This window comes from Dendrobates tinctorius, unplaced genomic scaffold (genome assembly GCF_039654945.1).
Source record: "Dendrobates tinctorius isolate UK_male_01 unplaced genomic scaffold, ASM3965494v1 ptg000019l, whole genome shotgun sequence".
Taxonomy (NCBI): Eukaryota; Metazoa; Chordata; class Amphibia; order Anura; family Dendrobatidae; genus Dendrobates; species Dendrobates tinctorius.
This window is the reverse complement of record NW_027361687.1, coordinates 23,875,706-23,893,209: the sequence shown is the minus strand read 5'-3', so window position 1 is coordinate 23,893,209 and position 17,504 is coordinate 23,875,706. Positions and strand designations below refer to the sequence as shown.

Below are 17,504 nucleotides of genomic sequence, written 5' to 3'. Positions count from 1 at the left end.
GTGTGTACAGTGTGTAGTGTGTGTGTACAGTGTGTAGTGTGTGTGTACTGTATGTAGTGTGTGTGTACAGTATGTAGTGTGTGTGTACTGTGTGTGTGTGTACTGTATGTACTGTGTGTGTGTGTACTGTATGTAGTGTGTGTGTACAGTGTGTAGTGTGTACTGTATGTAGTGTGTGTACAGTGTGTACTGTATGTAGTGTGTACTGTATGTAGTGTGTACTGTATGTAGTGTGTACTGTGTGTAGTGTGTGTACTGTATGTAGTGTGTACTGTGTGTAGTGTGTGTGTACTGTATGTAGTGTGGTGTGTGTGTGTAGTGTGTGTACTGTATGTAGTGTGTGTACTGTATGTAGTGTGTGTGTGCTGTATGTAGTGTGTACAGTGTGTGTGCTGTATGTAGTGTGTATGTAGTGTGTGTGTACTGTATGTAGTGTGTGTGTACTGTATGTAGTGTGTGTGTACTGTATGTAGTGTGTGTGTGTACAGTGTGTAGTGTGTGTACTGTATGTAGTGGGTGTGTGTACTGTATGTAGTGTGTACAGTGTGTACTGTATGTAATGTGTGTGTAGTGTGTGTGTACTGTGTAGTGTGTGTGTGTACAGTGTGTAGTGTGTGTACTGTGTGTAGTGTGGGTGTGTACTGTGTGTACTGTATGTAGTGTGTGTGTGCTGTATGTAGTGTGTGTACTGTATGTAGTGTGTGTGTGCTGTATGTAGTGTGTGTGTGCTGTATGTAGTGTGTACAGTGTGTGTGCTGTATGTAGTGTGTGTACAGTGTGTAGTGTGTACTGTATGTAGTGGGTGTGTGTACTGTATGTAGTGTGTACAGTGTGTGTAGTGTGTGTAGTGTGTATGTAGTGTGTGTGTACTGTATGTAGTGTGTGTGTACTGTATGTAGTGTGTGTACTGTATGTAGTGTGTGTACAGTGTGTACTGTATGTAGTGTGTGTGTACTGTATGTAGTGTGTGTGTACTGTATGTAGTGTGTGTACAGTGTACTGTATGTAGTGTGTGTGTAGTGTGTACTGTATGTAGTGTGTGTGTACTGTATGTAGTGTGTGTGTGTAGTGTGTACTGTATGTAGTGTGTGTACAGTGTAGTGTGTACTGTATGTAGTGTGTGTGTACAGTGTGTAGTGTGTACTGTATGTAGTGTGTGTACTGTATGTAGTGTGTGTACAGTGTGTCGTGTGTACAGTGTGTAGTGTGTGCTGTATGTAGTGTGTACAGTGTGTGTGCTGTATGTAGTGTGTACAGTGTGTACTGTATGTAGTGTGTGTGTACTGTATGTAGTGTGTGTGTGTACAGTGTGTAGTGTGTGTACTGTATGTAGTGGGTGTGTGTACTGTATGTAGTGTGTACAGTGTGTGTAGTGTGTGTACAGTGTGTACTGTATGTAGTGTGTATGTAGTGTGTGTGTACTGTATGTAGTGTGTGTGTACAGTGTGTACTGTATGTAGTGTGTGTGTACTGTATGTAGTGTGTGTGTACTGTATGTAGTGTGTGTACAGTGTACTGTATGTAGTGTGTGTGTGTAGTGTGTACTGTATGTAGTGTGTGTGTAGAGTGTACTGTATGTAGTGTGTGTGTACAGTGTGGTGTGTACTGTATGTAGTGTGTGTACAGTGTGTAGTGTGTACTGTATGTAGTGTGTGTACAGTGTGTAGTGTGTACTGTATGTAGTGTGTGTACAGTGTGTAGTGTGTACTGTATGTAGTGTGTGTGTGTGCAGTGTGTAGTGTGTACAGTGTGTGTGCTGTATGTAGTGTGTGTGTGCTGTATGTAGTGTGTGTGTGCTGTATGTAGTGTGTGTGTACTGTATGTAGTGTGTGTGTACAGTGTGTACTGTATGTAGTGTGTGTACTGTATGTAGTGTGTGTACTGTATGTAGTGTGTGTACTGTATGTAGTGTGTGTGTACTGTGTGTGTACTGTATGTAGTGTGTACAGTGTGTACTGTATGTAGTGTGTGTGTACAGTGTGTACTGTATGTAGTGTGTGTGTACTGTATGTAGTGTGTGTGTACAGTGTACTGTATGTAGTGTGTGTACAGTGTGTAGTGTGTACTGTATGTAGTGTGTGTACAGTGTGTAGTGTGTACTGTATGTAGTGTGTGTACAGTGTGTAGTGTGTACTGTATGTAGTGTGTGTGTACAGTGTGTAGTGTGTACTGTATGTAGTGTGTGTACTGTATGTAGTGTGTGTACTGTATGTAGTGTGTGTGTACTGTATGTAGTGTGTGTGTACTGTATGTAGTGTGTGTGTACAGTGTGTACTGTATGTAGTGTGTGTGTAGTGTGTGTACTGTATGTAGTGTGTGTGTGTGTGTACAGTGTGTAGTGTGTACTGTATGTAGTGTGTGTGTGTACAGTGTGTAGTGTGTACTGTATGTAGTGTGTAGTGTGTAGTGTGTACAGTGTGTAGTGTGTACAGTGTGTAGTGTGTACTGTGTGTAGTGTGTGTGTGTGTACAGTGTGTAGTGTGTACTGTATGTAGTGTGTGTACAGTGTGTACTGTATTTAGTGTGTGTACTGTATGTAGTGTGTGTGTGTACAGTGTGTACTGTATGTAGTGTGTATGTAGTGTGTGTACAGTGTGTACTGTATGTAGTGTGTGTACTGTATGTAGTGTGTGTACTGTATGTAGTGTGTGTGTACAGTGTGTACTGTATGTAGTGTGTGTGTGTGTGTGTACAGTGTGTAGTGTGTACAGTGTGTAGTGTGTGTGTGCTGTATGTAGTGTGTACAGTGTGTGTGCTGTATGTAGTGTGTACAGTGTGTACTGTATGTAGTGTGTGTGTACTGTATGTAGTGTGTGTGTACAGTGTGTAGTGTGTGTACTGTATGTAGTGGGTGTGTGTACTGTATGTAGTGTGTACAGTGTGTGTACAGTGTGTACTGTATGTAGTGTGTATGTAGTGTGTGTGTACTGTATGTAGTGTGTGTGTACAGTGTGTACTGTATGTAGTGTGTGTGTACAGTGTGTACTGTATGTAGTGTGTGTACAGTGTGTACTGTATGTAGTGTGTGTACAGTGTGTACTGTATGTAGTGTGTGTACTGTATGTAGTGTGTGTACAGTGTGTACTGTATGTAGTGTGTGTGTAGTGTGTGTGTAGTGTGTACAGTATGTAGTGTGTAGTGTGTACAGTGTACTGTATGTAGTGTGTGTGTACAGTGTGTAGTGTGTGTGTAGTGTGTGTACTGTATGTAGTGTGTGTGTAGTGTGTGTGTACTGTATGTAGTGTGTGTGTGTACTGTATGTAGTGTGTATGTGTACTGTATGTAGTGTGTGTGTACTGTATGTAGTGTGTGTGTGGTGTGTACTGTATGTAGTGTGTACTGTATGTAGTGTGTGTGTACAGTGTGTAGTGTGTGTGTGTACAGTGTGTGTACAGTGTGTACTGTATGTAGTGTGTGTACTGAATGTAGTGTGTGTGTACAGTGTGTACTGTATGTAGTGTGTGTGTACTGTATGTAGTGTGTGTGTACTGTGTGTAGTGTGTACTGTGTGTAGTGTGTACTGTATGTAGTGTGTGTATTGTATGTAGTGTGTGTGTGTACTGTATGTAGTGTGTGTGTGTGGTGTGTACTGTATGTAGAGTGTGTACTGTATGTAGTGTGTGTGTACTGTATGGTGTGTGTGTGTGTACTGTATGGTGTTTGTGTACTGTGTACAGTGTGTACTGTATGGTGTGTGTGTGTACTGTATGGTGTGTGTGTGTACTGTATGGTGTGTGTGTGTACTGTATGGTGTGTGTGTGTACCGTATGGTGTGTGTGTACCGTATGGTGTGTGTGTACCGTATGGTGTGTGTGTACCGTATGGTGTGTGTGTACTGTGTGTGGTGTGTGTGTAGTGTGTGTGTACTGTGTGTAGTGTGTGTGTACTGTGTGTAGTGTGTGTGTACTGTGTGTAGTGTGTGTGTACTGTGTGTAGTGTGTGTGTACTGTGTGTAGTGTGTGTGTACTGTGTGTAGTGTGTGTGTAGTGTGTGTGTACTGTATGAAGTGTGTGTACTGTATGTAGAGTGTGTGTGTGTACTGTATGTAGAGTGTGTGTGTGTACTGTATGTAGAGTGTGTGTGTGTACTGTATGTAGAGTGTGTGTGTGTACTGTATGTAGAGTGTGTGTGTGTACTGTATGTAGAGTGTGTGTGTGTACTGTATGTAGAGTGTGTGTGTGTACTGTATGTAGAGTGTGTGTGTGTACTGTATGTAGTGTGTGTGTGTACTGTATGTAGAGTGTGTGTGTACAGTGTGTGTACAGTGTGTAGTGTGTGTACAGTGTGTAGTGTGTGTACAGTGTGTAGTGTGTGTACAGTGTGTAGTGTGTGTACAGTGTGTAGTGTGTGTACTGTATGTAGTGTGTGTGTACAGTGTGTAGTGTGTGTGTACTGTGTGTAGTGTGTGTGTACTGTATGTAGTGTGTACTGTATGTAGTGTGTACTGTATGTAGTGTGTGTACTGTATGTAGTGTGTGTGTACTGTATGTAGTGTGTGTGTACTGTATGTAGTGTGTGTGTACTGTGTAGTGTGTGTACTGTGTGTGTACTGTGTGTGTAGTGTGTGTGTACTGTGTGTGTAGTGTGTGTGTACTGTATGTAGTGTGTGTGTACTGTATGTAGTGTGTGTGTACTGTATGTAGTGTGTGTGTACTGTATGTAGTGTGTGTGTAGTGTATGTAGTGTGTGTGTGTACTGTATGTAGTGTGTGTGTAGTGTATGTAGTGTGTGTGTGTACTGTATGTAGTGTGTGTGTACTGTATGTAGTGTGTGTGTACTGTGTGTAGTGTATATGTGTACAGTGTGTAGTGTGTGTGTACTGTATGTAGTGTGTACTGTATGTAGTGTGTACAGTGTGTAGTGTGTGTAGTGTGTGTACTGTGTGGTGTGTAGTGTGTGTGTAGTGTGTGTATGTAGTGTGTGTGTACTGTATGTAGTGTGTGTACTGTATGTAGTGTGTGTACTGTATGTAGTGTGTGTACTGTATGTAGTGTGTGTGTACAGTGTGTAGTGTGTGTGTACAGTGTGTGTGTACAGTGTGTGTGTACAGTGTGTGTGTACAGTGTGTGTGTACTGTATGTAGTGTGTGTGTACTGTATGTAGTGTGTGTGTACTGTATGTAGTGTGTGTACAGTGTGTACTGTATGTAGTGTGTGTACTGTATGTAGTGTGTGTGTACTGTATGTAGTGTGTGTGTACTGTATGTAGTGTGTGTGTACTGTATGTAGTGTGTGTGTGTACTGTATGTAGTGTGTGTGTGTGTACTGTATGTAGTGTGTGTGTGTACTGTATGTAGTGTGTGTGTACAGTGTGTACTGTGTAGTGTGTGTGTACAGTGTGTAGTGTGTGTGTAGTGTGTGTACTGTATGTAGTGTGTGTAGTGTGTACTGTATGTAGTGTGTGTACTGTATGTAGTGTGTGTAGTGTGTGTGTACTGTATGTAGTGTGTGTACTGTATGTAGTGTGTGTAGTGTGTGTGTACTGTGTGTAGTGTGTGTGTACTGTGTGTAGTGTGTGTGTACTGTGTGTAGTGTGTGTGTACTGTGTGTAATGTGTGTGTACTGTGTGTAGTGTGTGTACTGTATGTAGAGTGTGTACTGTATGTAGAGTGTGTACTGTATGTAGAGTGTGTACTGTATGTAGAGTGTGTGTGTACAGTGTAGTGTGTGTGTACTGTATGTAGTGTGTGTACAGTGTAGTGTGTGTACTGTATGTAGTGTGTGTGTGTACAGTGTGTACTGTATGTAGTGTGTGTACAGTGTGTACTGTATGTAGTGTGTGTACAGTGTGTACTGTATGTAGTGTGTGTACTGTATGTAGTGTGTGTACTGTATGTAGTGTGTGTGTGTACTGTATGTAGTGTGTGTGTGTACTGTATGTAGAGTGTCTACTGTATGTAGAGTGTCTACTGTATGTAGAGTGTCTACTGTATGTAGAGTGTCTACTGTATGTAGAGTGTCTACTGTATGTAGAGTGTGTACTGTATGTGGTGTGTGTGTACTGTATGTGGTGTGTGTGTACTGTATGTAGTGTACTGTATGTAGTGTGTACTGTATGTAGTGTGTGTACTGTATGTAGTGTGTGTACTGTATGTAGTGTGTGTACTGTATGTAGTGTGTGTGTACAGTGTGTGTACTGTATGTATGTGTACTGTATGTAGTGTGTGTGTAGTGAGTGTGTGTGTGTGTAGTGTGTGTGTGTAGTGTGTGTGTGTACTGTATGTAGTGTGTGTGTACTGTATGTAGTGTGTGTGTACTGTATGTAGTGTGTGTACTGTATGTAGTGTGTGTACTGTGTGTAGTGTGTGTGTACAGTGTGTAGTGTGTGTACAGTGTGTAGTGTGTGTACAGTGTGTAGTGTGTGTACAGTGTGTGTACAGTGTGTAGTGTGTGTACAGTGTGTAGTGTGTGTACAGTGTGTAGTGTGTGTACAGTATGTAGTGTGTGTACTGTATGTAGTGTGTGTGTGTAGTGTGTACTGTATGTAGAGTGTGTACTGTATGTAGTGTGTGTGTGTACTGTATGGTGTGTGTGTGTGTACTGTATGTAGTGTGTACTGTATGTAGTGTGTGTACTGTATGTAGTCTGTGTGTGTACTGTATGTAGTGTGTGTGTACAGTGTGTACTGTATGTAGTGTGTGTACTGTATGTAGTGTGTGTACTGTATGTAGTGTGTGTACTGTGTGTAGTGTGTGTGTAGTGTGTGTAGTGTGTGTGTACTGTGTGTAGTGTGTGTAGTGTGTGTACTGTATGTAGTGTGTGTAGTGTGTACTGTATGTAGTGTGTGTACTGTGTAGTGTGTACTGTGTAGTGTGTACTGTGTAGTGTGTGTACTGTGTAGTGTGTGTACTGTGTAGTGTGTGTACTGTATGTAGTGTGTGTACTGTATGTAGTGTGTGTGTACTGTATGTAGTGTGTGTGTACTGTATGTAGTGTGTACTGTATGTAGTGTGTACTGTATGTAGTGTGTACTGTATGTAGTGTGTGTGTGTGTGTGTACTGTATGTAGTGTGTACTGTATGTAGTGTGTGTAGTGTGTACAGTGTGTAGTGTGTGTACAGTGTGTAGTGTGTGTACTGTATGTAGTGTGTGTACAGTGTGTAGTGTGTGTACTGTATGTAGTGTGTGTACTGTGTGTGTGTACAGTGTGTGTGTGTGTACAGTGTGTGTGTGTGTGTGTGTGTGTGTACAGTGTGTGTGTGTGTGTGTACTGTATGTAGTGTGTGTACTGTATGTAGTGTGTGTACTGTATGTAGTGGGTGTGTGTACAGTGTGTAGTGTGTACAGTGTGTGTGTACAGTGTACAGTGTGTACAGTGTACAGTGTGTGTGTACAGTGTGTGTGTACAGTGTGTAGTGTGTGTACAGTGTGTAGTGTGTGTACAGTGTGTAGTGTGTGTGTACAGTGTGTAGTGTGTGTGTACAGTGTGTAGTGTGTGTGTGTGTACAGTGTGTAGTGTGTGTGTGTGTACAGTGTGTAGTGTGTGTGTGTGTGTGTACAGTGTGTAGTGTGTGTGTGTGTACAGTGTGTAGTGTGTGTGTGTGTGTACAGTGTGTAGTGTGTGTGTGTGTGTACAGTGTGTAGTGTGTGTGTGTGTACAGTGTGTAGTGTGTGTGTGTGTAGTGTGTGTGTGTGTACAGTGTGTAGTGTGTGTGTGTGTACAGTGTGTAGTGTGTGTGTGTACAGTGTGTAGTGTGTGTGTGTACAGTGTGTAGTGTGTGTGTACAGTGTGTAGTGTGTGTGTACAGTGTGTAGTGTGTGTGTGTACAGTGTGTAGTGTGTGTGTGTACAGTGTGTAGTGTGTGTGTGTACAGTGTGTAGTGTGTGTGTGTGTGTGTACAGTGTGTTTGTGTGTGTACAGTGTGGTGTGTGTGTGTACAGTGTGTACAGTGTGTAGTGTGTGTGTGTGTACAGTGTGTAGTGTGTGTGTGTGTACAGTGTGTAGTGTGTGTGTGTGTGTGTACAGTGTGTAGTGTGTGTGTACTGTGTGTGTGTGTACTGTATGTAGTGTGTGGTGTGTGTACTGTGTGTGGTGTGTGTAGTGTGTGTACTGTGTGTAGTGTGTACAGTATGTAGTGTACTGTGTAATGTGTGTACTGTATGTAGTGTGTACTAGGGTGACCGCAAAAAATCGATGTCGGAATTTTGTCCGTCTGGACCCCACAAAACGATTCCCCTTTCCAGATATTGAGAGAGCCAAAATTTGAGCTCGATCAAACGACGTTAACCCATGCCGCTCGTCGCTCAGAGTTTGAAAAAATCCAAATTGAGGTATTTTAAGATTTAGGTATTTTGCATAGTCTGTTAGACTATAAAGAATGTGACAACAACATTGCAGAAATAGCCCTGACCAAATTTTCGAACCATTTGTGGTATTTGAATGCAGAGTTGGTGGGATTATCGTTTTTTGATCCCACCATTACAGACAATGAAAAGTTGTTAATGGCTAATAAATTGCTCAGTAGCACAGATGAACCATCAGAGCACGCTAACCTACATGAGTTGATAATTTTACATAGTTATCTAATCTATTCTAGAGCTTTTGTTAAAGTAGTTTTTGAAATGTCAGAATATAATGCTCGGCATTTGCTTACAACTTGCAGGACATATTGCTTTTGTTCTTCATCTTTTGTCAGAAGGTCGTTAAAGTCGGTTACTTCCTACCTCTTAATTTTTCTTTCCTAACTTTTGGATTTACAACCCTAGCGTGCTCTGCTGGTTCATCTGTGCTACTGAGCAATTAGTTGTTAGCCAGAAGCCCTGCATTCCCTGTGTGAACACTGCCACATGCGGATTATTTTTTCCGCACTGGTGTACCACACGGCCAATCCCTCATTGTAGGCTGGCTGTTTCATTTGGTATTTATGCACCTGTGCAGCTGCCATTTTTACTTGGGTCCACTGCACCCTGGATTAGTGCAAATGCATTTGGGCCTGTCTGGTTTTCAACCAATTTTTTGGAGGTTTTTTTCCTCTTTCTGTGGTGTTCGGGATGGAGGATATGTATGACAGGTATATGGGCACGGGACTATGGGATGGCGGATATGTATATGGGCACGGGACTATGGGATGGAGGATATGTTTGATGGGTATATGGGCACGGGACTATGGGATGGCGGATATGTATATGGTCATGGGACTATGGGATGGAGGATGTGTGATGGGTATATGGTCACTGGACTATAGGATGGAGGATATGTATGACGGGTATATGGGCACGGGACTATGGGATGGCGGATATGTATGATGGGTATATGGGCACAGGACTATGGGATGGAGGATATGTATGATGGGTATATGGGCATGGGACTATGGGATGGAGGATATGTATGATGGGTATATGGGCACAGGACTATGGGATGGAGGATATGTATGATGGGTATATGGGCATGGGACTATGGGATGGAGGATATGTATGATGGGTATATGGGCATGGGCCTATTGGATGGTGGATATGTATGATGGGTATATGGGCATGGGACTATGGGATGGAGGATAATTGTAATTTGTTATAACTAACCACAGTTAGTTACTATGCCCGGGCAGCGCCGGGCTCTTCAGCTAGTATATAATAAATTGGGTACAGTAGTTCAATGCAGGATGTGCTGAATATTTTTTCATAGGAATTTGGGAAAGTTATGAAATGTCCAATAAATGGCTGTTCTATTCCTGATCTAAGGATACATTCACAAAAGAACAGGTTCTTGCTATTGTAATGGACAATGCTTCAAACATAAGTATAATTGAACTGATGAATGAGAGTATTGAACAACAGCTAGAATAAAATTTAGGATTCGGTATGTTTGAGATGGAAGGCCACAGTGCTGTTCATGTAACTGAGGAACAAACAGATATTACAACAGAAGAACAGCAAAATTATACTGTAGAAATAGATGATCTTGTTGAAGCTGCTTTAAAACACTTTCATATTCATCACTTGGGCTGTGTTGCAACTGGCAATAAGAGAGACATGCTGGAAATCTGATTGGAAAAGTGAGGAAATTGGTTATTGCCGCCAGAACCCCTAAAATTGATTCCATCTTGAAGAGATGTGCTGGGAAAGGGGCAATTGTCGATCAAGCCACTCAGTGGGGCAGCACTTATTTAATGATTGAGCGATTGCTTGAAATAAAACCATTTCTTATAGATATGGCGAACACTCAGGTAACCCTAAATGAAGGTCAATGGACACAGGTGACTGAATTGAAGGAAACTCTTAATCACCCATTTACCGTGACTAAAATATTACAAGCTGAGGATTTAACTCCTGGCATTTTCATAAGGGAGTGGAAGAACTTGTTATTTTGCCTGTCCCAAAGAGGAGGTTCAATCGCAGATGGCATTTCTGCTTCAGTGAAACGGAGAGAGACACAGCTATTGGAAAATAAAAATTTTCTGGCAGCTGTTTATGTGGACCCGAGTCATCCTATACTGCTTTATGATCAACAGCTTACTAAAGGAAAAGAAGCTCTGACTGAGGTAGCAGATAGGATGAGTGGCCTACAGGAGGACTGCCAGGCGCAAGAGGACTCGGGTCCTGACAGTGCTACTGCTGCCATATCTTCAGCCTCATCAGATGAGAAGTTTGACTTTGACAAGTATTTGGATGACAAGGAGCAGGAAAAGCGTTGCTGCAAGGAAAAAGATTTCACTCCGTCTCCTATAGCAGAAAATTGACCATATTTCAGCAAAATGTTTCACTTGCTCTCAAAGAAATAGAAAAATTCAACCGTTCATCAAAACTGTGCATGAAGCAATTCCTTTATACCCGGAAATTGTTAGAGATGTTGCCCATGTGGTTACGGCTTTGCCTCCAACCCAAGTTCGTGTAGAGAGGTTCTCTGGCCTTAAAATTATTAGGTCTGATTTGAGGTCATCTATGAAGGAGGATCTGATGGAGGCAATTCTGTTTCATAGAACAAATTCATAGACTGCACAAATGTTATTTAGTATGTTTTTGTTGAAAACTGTTTTTTGCCACTTACATAGTTTATTACATAGTGTGTATGTATATGTGTGTATGTGTGTGTGTATATATATATATATATATATATATATATATATATATATATTCGAGATTATATAGTGTATTACATTTACAATGTATTAGTTTTTTGTGTTCTAAAGTTGTATTCCAATAAATATATTATGTTCTAGATAAATATCTTGATTATTGGATCATAGAAATGATTCAATGTCAGATGTTCACATTGTACTACAATACATTTTTCACTTAAATATAAGCAATATATGTGGGAGTCTGAGTCGTGGAGTCTGAGTAAGGGAAATTGAGGAGTCGGAGTCGCAGGTTTGGCTTACCGACTCCACAGCCCTAGTGTGTACTGTATGTACAGTGTGTACAGTGTGTGTACTGTATGTAGTGTGTGTATTGTATGTAGTGTGTGTGCTGTATGTAGTGTGTACAGTGTGTGTATTGTATGTGGTGTGTGTACTGTATGTAGTATGTAGTCAGTGTGTGTACTAAAAAATGGGAATATAACAGACCGTTTTGTGGCCTGTTTTCTTCCTGTTTTTAATGTTGATCTAATGACTTTCTCTGGTTCCGGTGCTGGATTTTGCTTTCCCTTCCCCCACTTTTCTGCTCAGGGGATGCTGGTCCCCGAGATTCATGCACTGGATATTTCCCTGATCTGTGGCCGTTTCGTCACGGTCGCTGAGCTGAGGGTGTCTGTTCTCTTACCTCTGGGATAACAATGTGAACGGCAGTCTGAAATCATAAGGTTAGTCGGTGGTTCTCATAAAGAACACCCAAGTGTACAGGAGAGCCGATCGCCATCTTGTGTGTGTATAGTGCCCTGAGTCTTCCCCCTCCCCCACCTCAGTGGTATTACTTGGCTTACCTCTAGGAGGCATCATCCCATGCACCAATGTCTTGTAACATGTCGTTCTTCTGTCTCAGCCATCCGCTTGGGGCCTTGCTCTGATCGTCTACCGGTTGGCCAATCACGCGGTCACTTTTAGGCTGTGTGCCCACGATGCGATTTTTTTTTAAGCGTTTTTGCAACGATTTTCAGCGCAAAAACGTTTAAAAACTCATACAGAACGCACCCCATGCATTCCGCACATGCTGTGCTAATGCTGCGCTTTTTTCCGCGGCGGAATCGCATCGCGGAAAAAATCGCAGCATGGTCATTCTTTTGTGCGGAATCGCAAAGAATTGCCGCGATTCCGCACCCATAGGAATGCATGAGAATCGCTTACTTCCCGCATGTGGCTATGCCCACCATGCGGGAAGTTAAGCGTCTCATGTGCGGTTGGTACCCACGGTGTGGAGGAGAGGAGACTGTCCTCCAGGCCCTGGGTACCATACCCCTGTAAAAAAAAAATAAAAAAAAAAAATCGGGGTATATTTACCTTCCGACGTCCTGCGCTGCATTCCCGGCCTCAGTGTTCCCAGTAATGCCTTGCGGCAAGGTCCTGTGATGACGTAGTCTCGCGTGACTCTAGCGGTCTCGCGAGATCTCTATAGTAACGCGAGACCAACATTATCGCTGGGAACGCTGAGGCCCGGGAAAGCAGCGTGGGACGCCGGAAGGTAAATATATCCCGATTTGTATTTTTTTTTATCATTTTTAACATTCTATCTTTTACTATTGATGCTGCATAGGCGGCCTCAATAGTAAAAACCTGGTCACACTTGTCAAACACTATGTTTGACGAGTGTGACCAACCTGTCAATCACTTTCCAAGCGATGCTTCAAATCGCTTGGAAAGTGCTTGAGAAAATCGCGGTAAAATTGCGCGGGAAAAAAACGCGCGATTTCTGGTAAAGAGTCCGGTTTTGAGTGTCCGGATTAAAACGCAACGTGGGCCCATAGCCTTAGGAGGATCTTGATATATTCTGGTTTAGAAGGATGTAACTGAAGCTCATGTCTCCATACAGGACACTGGCACACAGATCTACGATAAAATGGAGGGGAAACCTCTCCTGCAGAGCAGGTAAGATCCTACACCGTTCTATTTAAAGTGATGGTTTCTCTTAAAGAGCTTCTGTTATCATAATCATTCTATATGCGTAAAATTGCAACGCGCTTGTGGAAAACAAGTGATTAACCTCTTATTAAAGGGAGCTTGTCAGTGGCTTCTTGCTGGCCAACCAGTGATCAGGGCCTGGGTACCCAGTTGCAGCCAGCTATGTATTTGTGAAGAGCTGGACCTGGCGTATATGGACATTGGTGTCCCATGCTGAGCTGGTTGACAGGTCTCCCGTCACATGAAAACAGGCTTTCTAAACCAGACCTCCTCTTTACAGCTCGCTCTTGAGAAGAATCCATTGTAATATTCTTTTTTTGCCTTCCAGTGAACAGACTGAGCGAGGACACCGTAGGAGACTTTCCTCGGTATGTCACTACAAGCTTCCTTTTTGTTGTCTTGGCTAAAGGGTTAGGGTAAGTTCACACTGGGCGTGTTTGCTGCTTTTTTTTTCTGCAGCAAAACCAGATTTCTTGGCAGGAGAAAAGTTGCGGCAAAGACGCAGGTTTAGGTGTGTTTTTGGTGCGTTTTTTGGGCTAACTTGTGTCTTTGTCCATGCTAACATCCATGACTTTTCTGCAGGAAAAAAAAGCTGCAAATTATACCTGCGTTTTTTCAACACCCATTCAAGCCAATGGGTGAAAAACGCTGCGAAAACACTGAAACAAGTGACATGCTTTATGTCTAAAAAAAAAAAAGCAGCCAAGCACAAAATCCTGATGACACAAAAAACCAATGTGTGTGCATGAGATTTCTGAAATATCATAGGCTTTGCTGGTACTGTAAAAAGCAGCTGAAAACTAGCGTCAAAAAGCAAAACCGCCCAGTGTGAACATACCGTTATGTGTAAAGTCCTCAAAATGCTTGGTATTGTATAAAAATTCCTCAGATTTTTTTTTTTTTTTTAAAACTTGTTACCTGCCACCGCTGCAATCTTAAAGGGAACCTGTAAGCAGGATTATGCATAGTAACCTACGCACAGTGTCAGGTCGGCACTGTAAGGCTTCTTTTACACTTACTAGGTTTTTGCTGGCCGTTTTTGCGGCCCCAATAGATTTCTATGGGGCCGCAAAATCGGCCCGCAAAAATTAGTCGGAGCGCCATGCGGCCATGAAAAAAGATCAAGCCCACTCGATCTTTTTCACGGCTTACGGACACTGCCCACATTGAAAATCAATGGGGCCACAAAAACAACAGGAAGTTTGTTTTTGCAGTTCACTGTCCCTTCAGGTTCTGAGGAATGTTGTGTTTTGTTTTTTTTTTCCCAATACTTCTTCCTTAGTATTGGAAATCTGAAAAAACAGCTATTCGCAAGTTTTTCGCAGTCCGTTATTGCGGTGATACGGGCCACAAAAAAAACTGGTAAATGTAAAAGAAGCCTTATACTGAATAAAATGATGCCTTGGTTGATGAAATCCGTCTTGTGACTGTTTTTTAATCCTTATTTTCAGTTTGTAGTTAATGAGATTCTTGTGCCCTAAGGTGTGGGGTTCATGTACAGTTGTGCTCAAAAAGTTCACATACCCCTGCAGAATTTTTGCTTTCTTGGCCTTTTTTTCAGAGAATATGAATGATAACCAAAACGTTTTCTCCACTCATGGTTAGTGGTTGGGTGAAGCCATTTATTGTCAAACTACTGTGTTTTCTCTATTTAAATCATAGTGACAACCCAAAACATGCAAATGACCCTGATCAAAAGTTCACTTACCCTGGTGATTTTGGCCTGATAATATGCACAGAAGTTGACACAAATGGGTTTGATTGGCCCATTTTACTTCAAATGCCTGCTTATTGTGCATCTTCAAGCAGCCACACCGCTAGTGTTCAGTGAGTCCAGTATTTCAGCTGATGTCATTTGTTGGTTTTTCTTTGCATCCCGAATAATTTTCCTGGCATTTGTCACAGGTGAGGATGTTGCCTTTAGTAGCCATTCAAACCTATTTGCCAACTTCTGTGCCTGTTATCAGGCCAAAATCACCAGGGTATGTGAACTTTTGATCAGGGTCATTTGGAAGTTTTGGGTTGTCATTATGACTTAAACAGAGAAAACACAGTAGTTTGACAATAAATGGCTTCACCCATCCACTAACCATGAGTGTTTGCTCCACTTATCGGCTGTCATGGAAAGTTCGGAGCTGAAACACCAGAATCTATCGCTTTCTTGTAATACACCGCACGATTTCATCCTGTGACAAGGATTTCTTGTATTTCAGATTTTAAAATCGACACACAGTCCTTTGAAAGATGTTGGAAGTGGGAAGGAACCCAGTCAGGTCAGTGGTTTTTGCCAAGTAGCCCAAATCATTGTCCTAGTCTTCTAATGTCTACTGTAGTTCAATGTTTCGTGTTTTCTACTAAATTGTACTTGTAGGGAAAAACTTGTGAAAAGGGAGAACAGCTTCTATGGTGGGATGGAAATGATCACAACTGACCAATGTTTGCATTCTCAGCCTTCAATGGCACCAAGTGATCACTGCTGTGATATGTTTCTGTGCGTCTTTGTCTATTTGTTTTTGCCTAAGGGAGAATGAATGAAAATTCTGTCCCATTATTTCCATCCATAGGAACCTACTATAGATAAGCGACAGAGAGGCTCTCGCCGGGTGAGCTTCGCCGAGACTATAAGGTACTGTAAATATATTATCTCCGGGCACATATGACAACTCGATGACTTTTTATTGAATTCCTTTAGGGAAATGTTGCGATAAACTACAGTTATGGCATTTTAGTGTGTGTTTGTTTTTGTTTTTTTTGTTACACACCACCTCTCCACCAGACGTGAACCTTCTCATCTGAATTGCAGTATGAGGACACTGTCCGTATCTTGTCAGTATTTTACATCAGTATTTGTAAGTCAAAACCAGGACTGGAACAATCAGGAAAAGTATCATAGAAGCACATCACCACTTACTGATGTAAATTACTGACCAAATACTGACTGTGTGAACATGGCCTCAGTGTAACTGCTGTTCTCCTTCTTGAAGTCACAGAAGGATGAAGATGGCAGCCATGGGGGCCTTCATCAGATAACCCATCGCTCACTGCAATTGCATGGTGGGGGAGTGATGGTAGTTGGCACACAAACACACTGACAAGAAAGCCATTTCAATCCTATTTCTCCTATGTGACCTCTGCCAAGTATAAAGTGAGCTTAGTTCCTGAGCCCCGAGCATACACCCTGCAGCAATCTATGATGAAAGTCACAGTTCAAGGGGATAAAAAAATATATATTTACTCACAATTCCCTTGTCTACATTGCAGTATAAAGCAGGTTATTATTGCAAAGGTCGTATGTTGGAACAAGATGACTGTTCAAATAAAGCACAGGTGCTCACTGCACCCATGACTTGGCTGGGCAGTTCAGTGCACCCTCATGCCTCCTCTTCTATCTATTGTAGTCCTCCTTAGGGTGAGTGCACACATTGCGGATTGTGCTGCAGATTTTTCTCCTTCGCCTCATTGGGGGATACAGGTACTGTAGGTGTATGCTACTGCCGCCTGGAGGCTGACACTAAGTGGGGAAAAAAAGGTTAGCTCCTCCTCCGCCATATACACCCTCGCCCCGTTTGCGGGCGGAATCCGTTTTTGCTTAGTGTCCATTGGAGGCACACGTCTGGTCTTTCTTTCCAGACTGTCATTTTTTCCATGAAGATAAGACAGGGGCAACGGATCCTATTGAAAGGGTCCCCAAACCAACAACGGGCGAGCACGTGCGAGTGTCGCCTCCATGTATCCTTTCCCGCTACGTGGGACATGATGCCGGACTGAGCCCTGACTATCCTAAGGTAGTGAAACCCTAGGCTGTACAGAGGCCTGCGAACAGTCCGTGAGGCGCCCACTGTATCACCAATGCCAGGCAACGGTGATGGAAGGTGGCGGACGGTCCCTCTCCTCATCCCCTATAAGGGAAGATGGAGCTAGGGTGCCTGCACCATCCCTAAACTTTTTTTTTTGGCCCCCCCTTCCCCCCCCCCCCCCCCCCAACCTGAGGATCAAGAGGACGTCGAGGGGTAAGGCATGGAAGGAGGTGGCCTGGGAGGGCTCCTGTGGACCCCCGTGGTCGGCACTCCTGGCGCCGTTCGTAGGCTTCCCCGGGCTCCCTGGGTGCTCCACATAGCGTGGCAGGCTCCAGGCCCGGTGTCCGGCAGTCCCGCCCCGAGTCCGGGCGCACGCCGGAAATTTAGTCCCCGGCTTTTCGCGGAGCTAGGCCGCGGGCGGAAGTCCCGCCCCCCGTGACGCGGCCACTTCCGGTGGACCCGCCCATCTGGGCCTTGGGCGGACGGCAGAAATTTAGTCCCCGGCTTCTGCCAGGGACTAGGCCGTGGACGGAAGTTCCGCCCCGGGGCCGCCTCTTCGTCCGGAGGCCCGCCCACACACCGGAGCCCCGCCCACACGCCGGAGCGCACTGTTTTTTAAAGGAAGGAACAACTGGTCGGCAGGCTGGACGTCTGACAGGTCCAGGACGGGGGACACAGGACTGGGGTAAGTGCTACCCCTGGTGGAAGGCCACCCT

The 17,504-nt window shown here is 43.4% G+C and overlaps 1 protein-coding gene across 1 annotated transcript in view; it reads left to right on the top strand.

Annotated features, from left to right (window-relative positions):
* KNL1 (kinetochore scaffold 1) overlaps positions 1–17,504 on the top strand; it is a 69,829-nt gene that overhangs the window by 513 nt on the left and 51,812 nt on the right. The window contains exons 2-5 of the mRNA XM_073566703.1: positions 12,903–12,958; positions 13,320–13,359; positions 15,205–15,264; positions 15,556–15,617. Coding sequence (XP_073422804.1) covers positions 12,930–12,958; positions 13,320–13,359; positions 15,205–15,264; positions 15,556–15,617 — 191 coding nt within the window. The 5' untranslated portion in view covers positions 12,903–12,929. The remainder of the gene's footprint in view (positions 1–12,902; positions 12,959–13,319; positions 13,360–15,204; positions 15,265–15,555; positions 15,618–17,504) is intronic.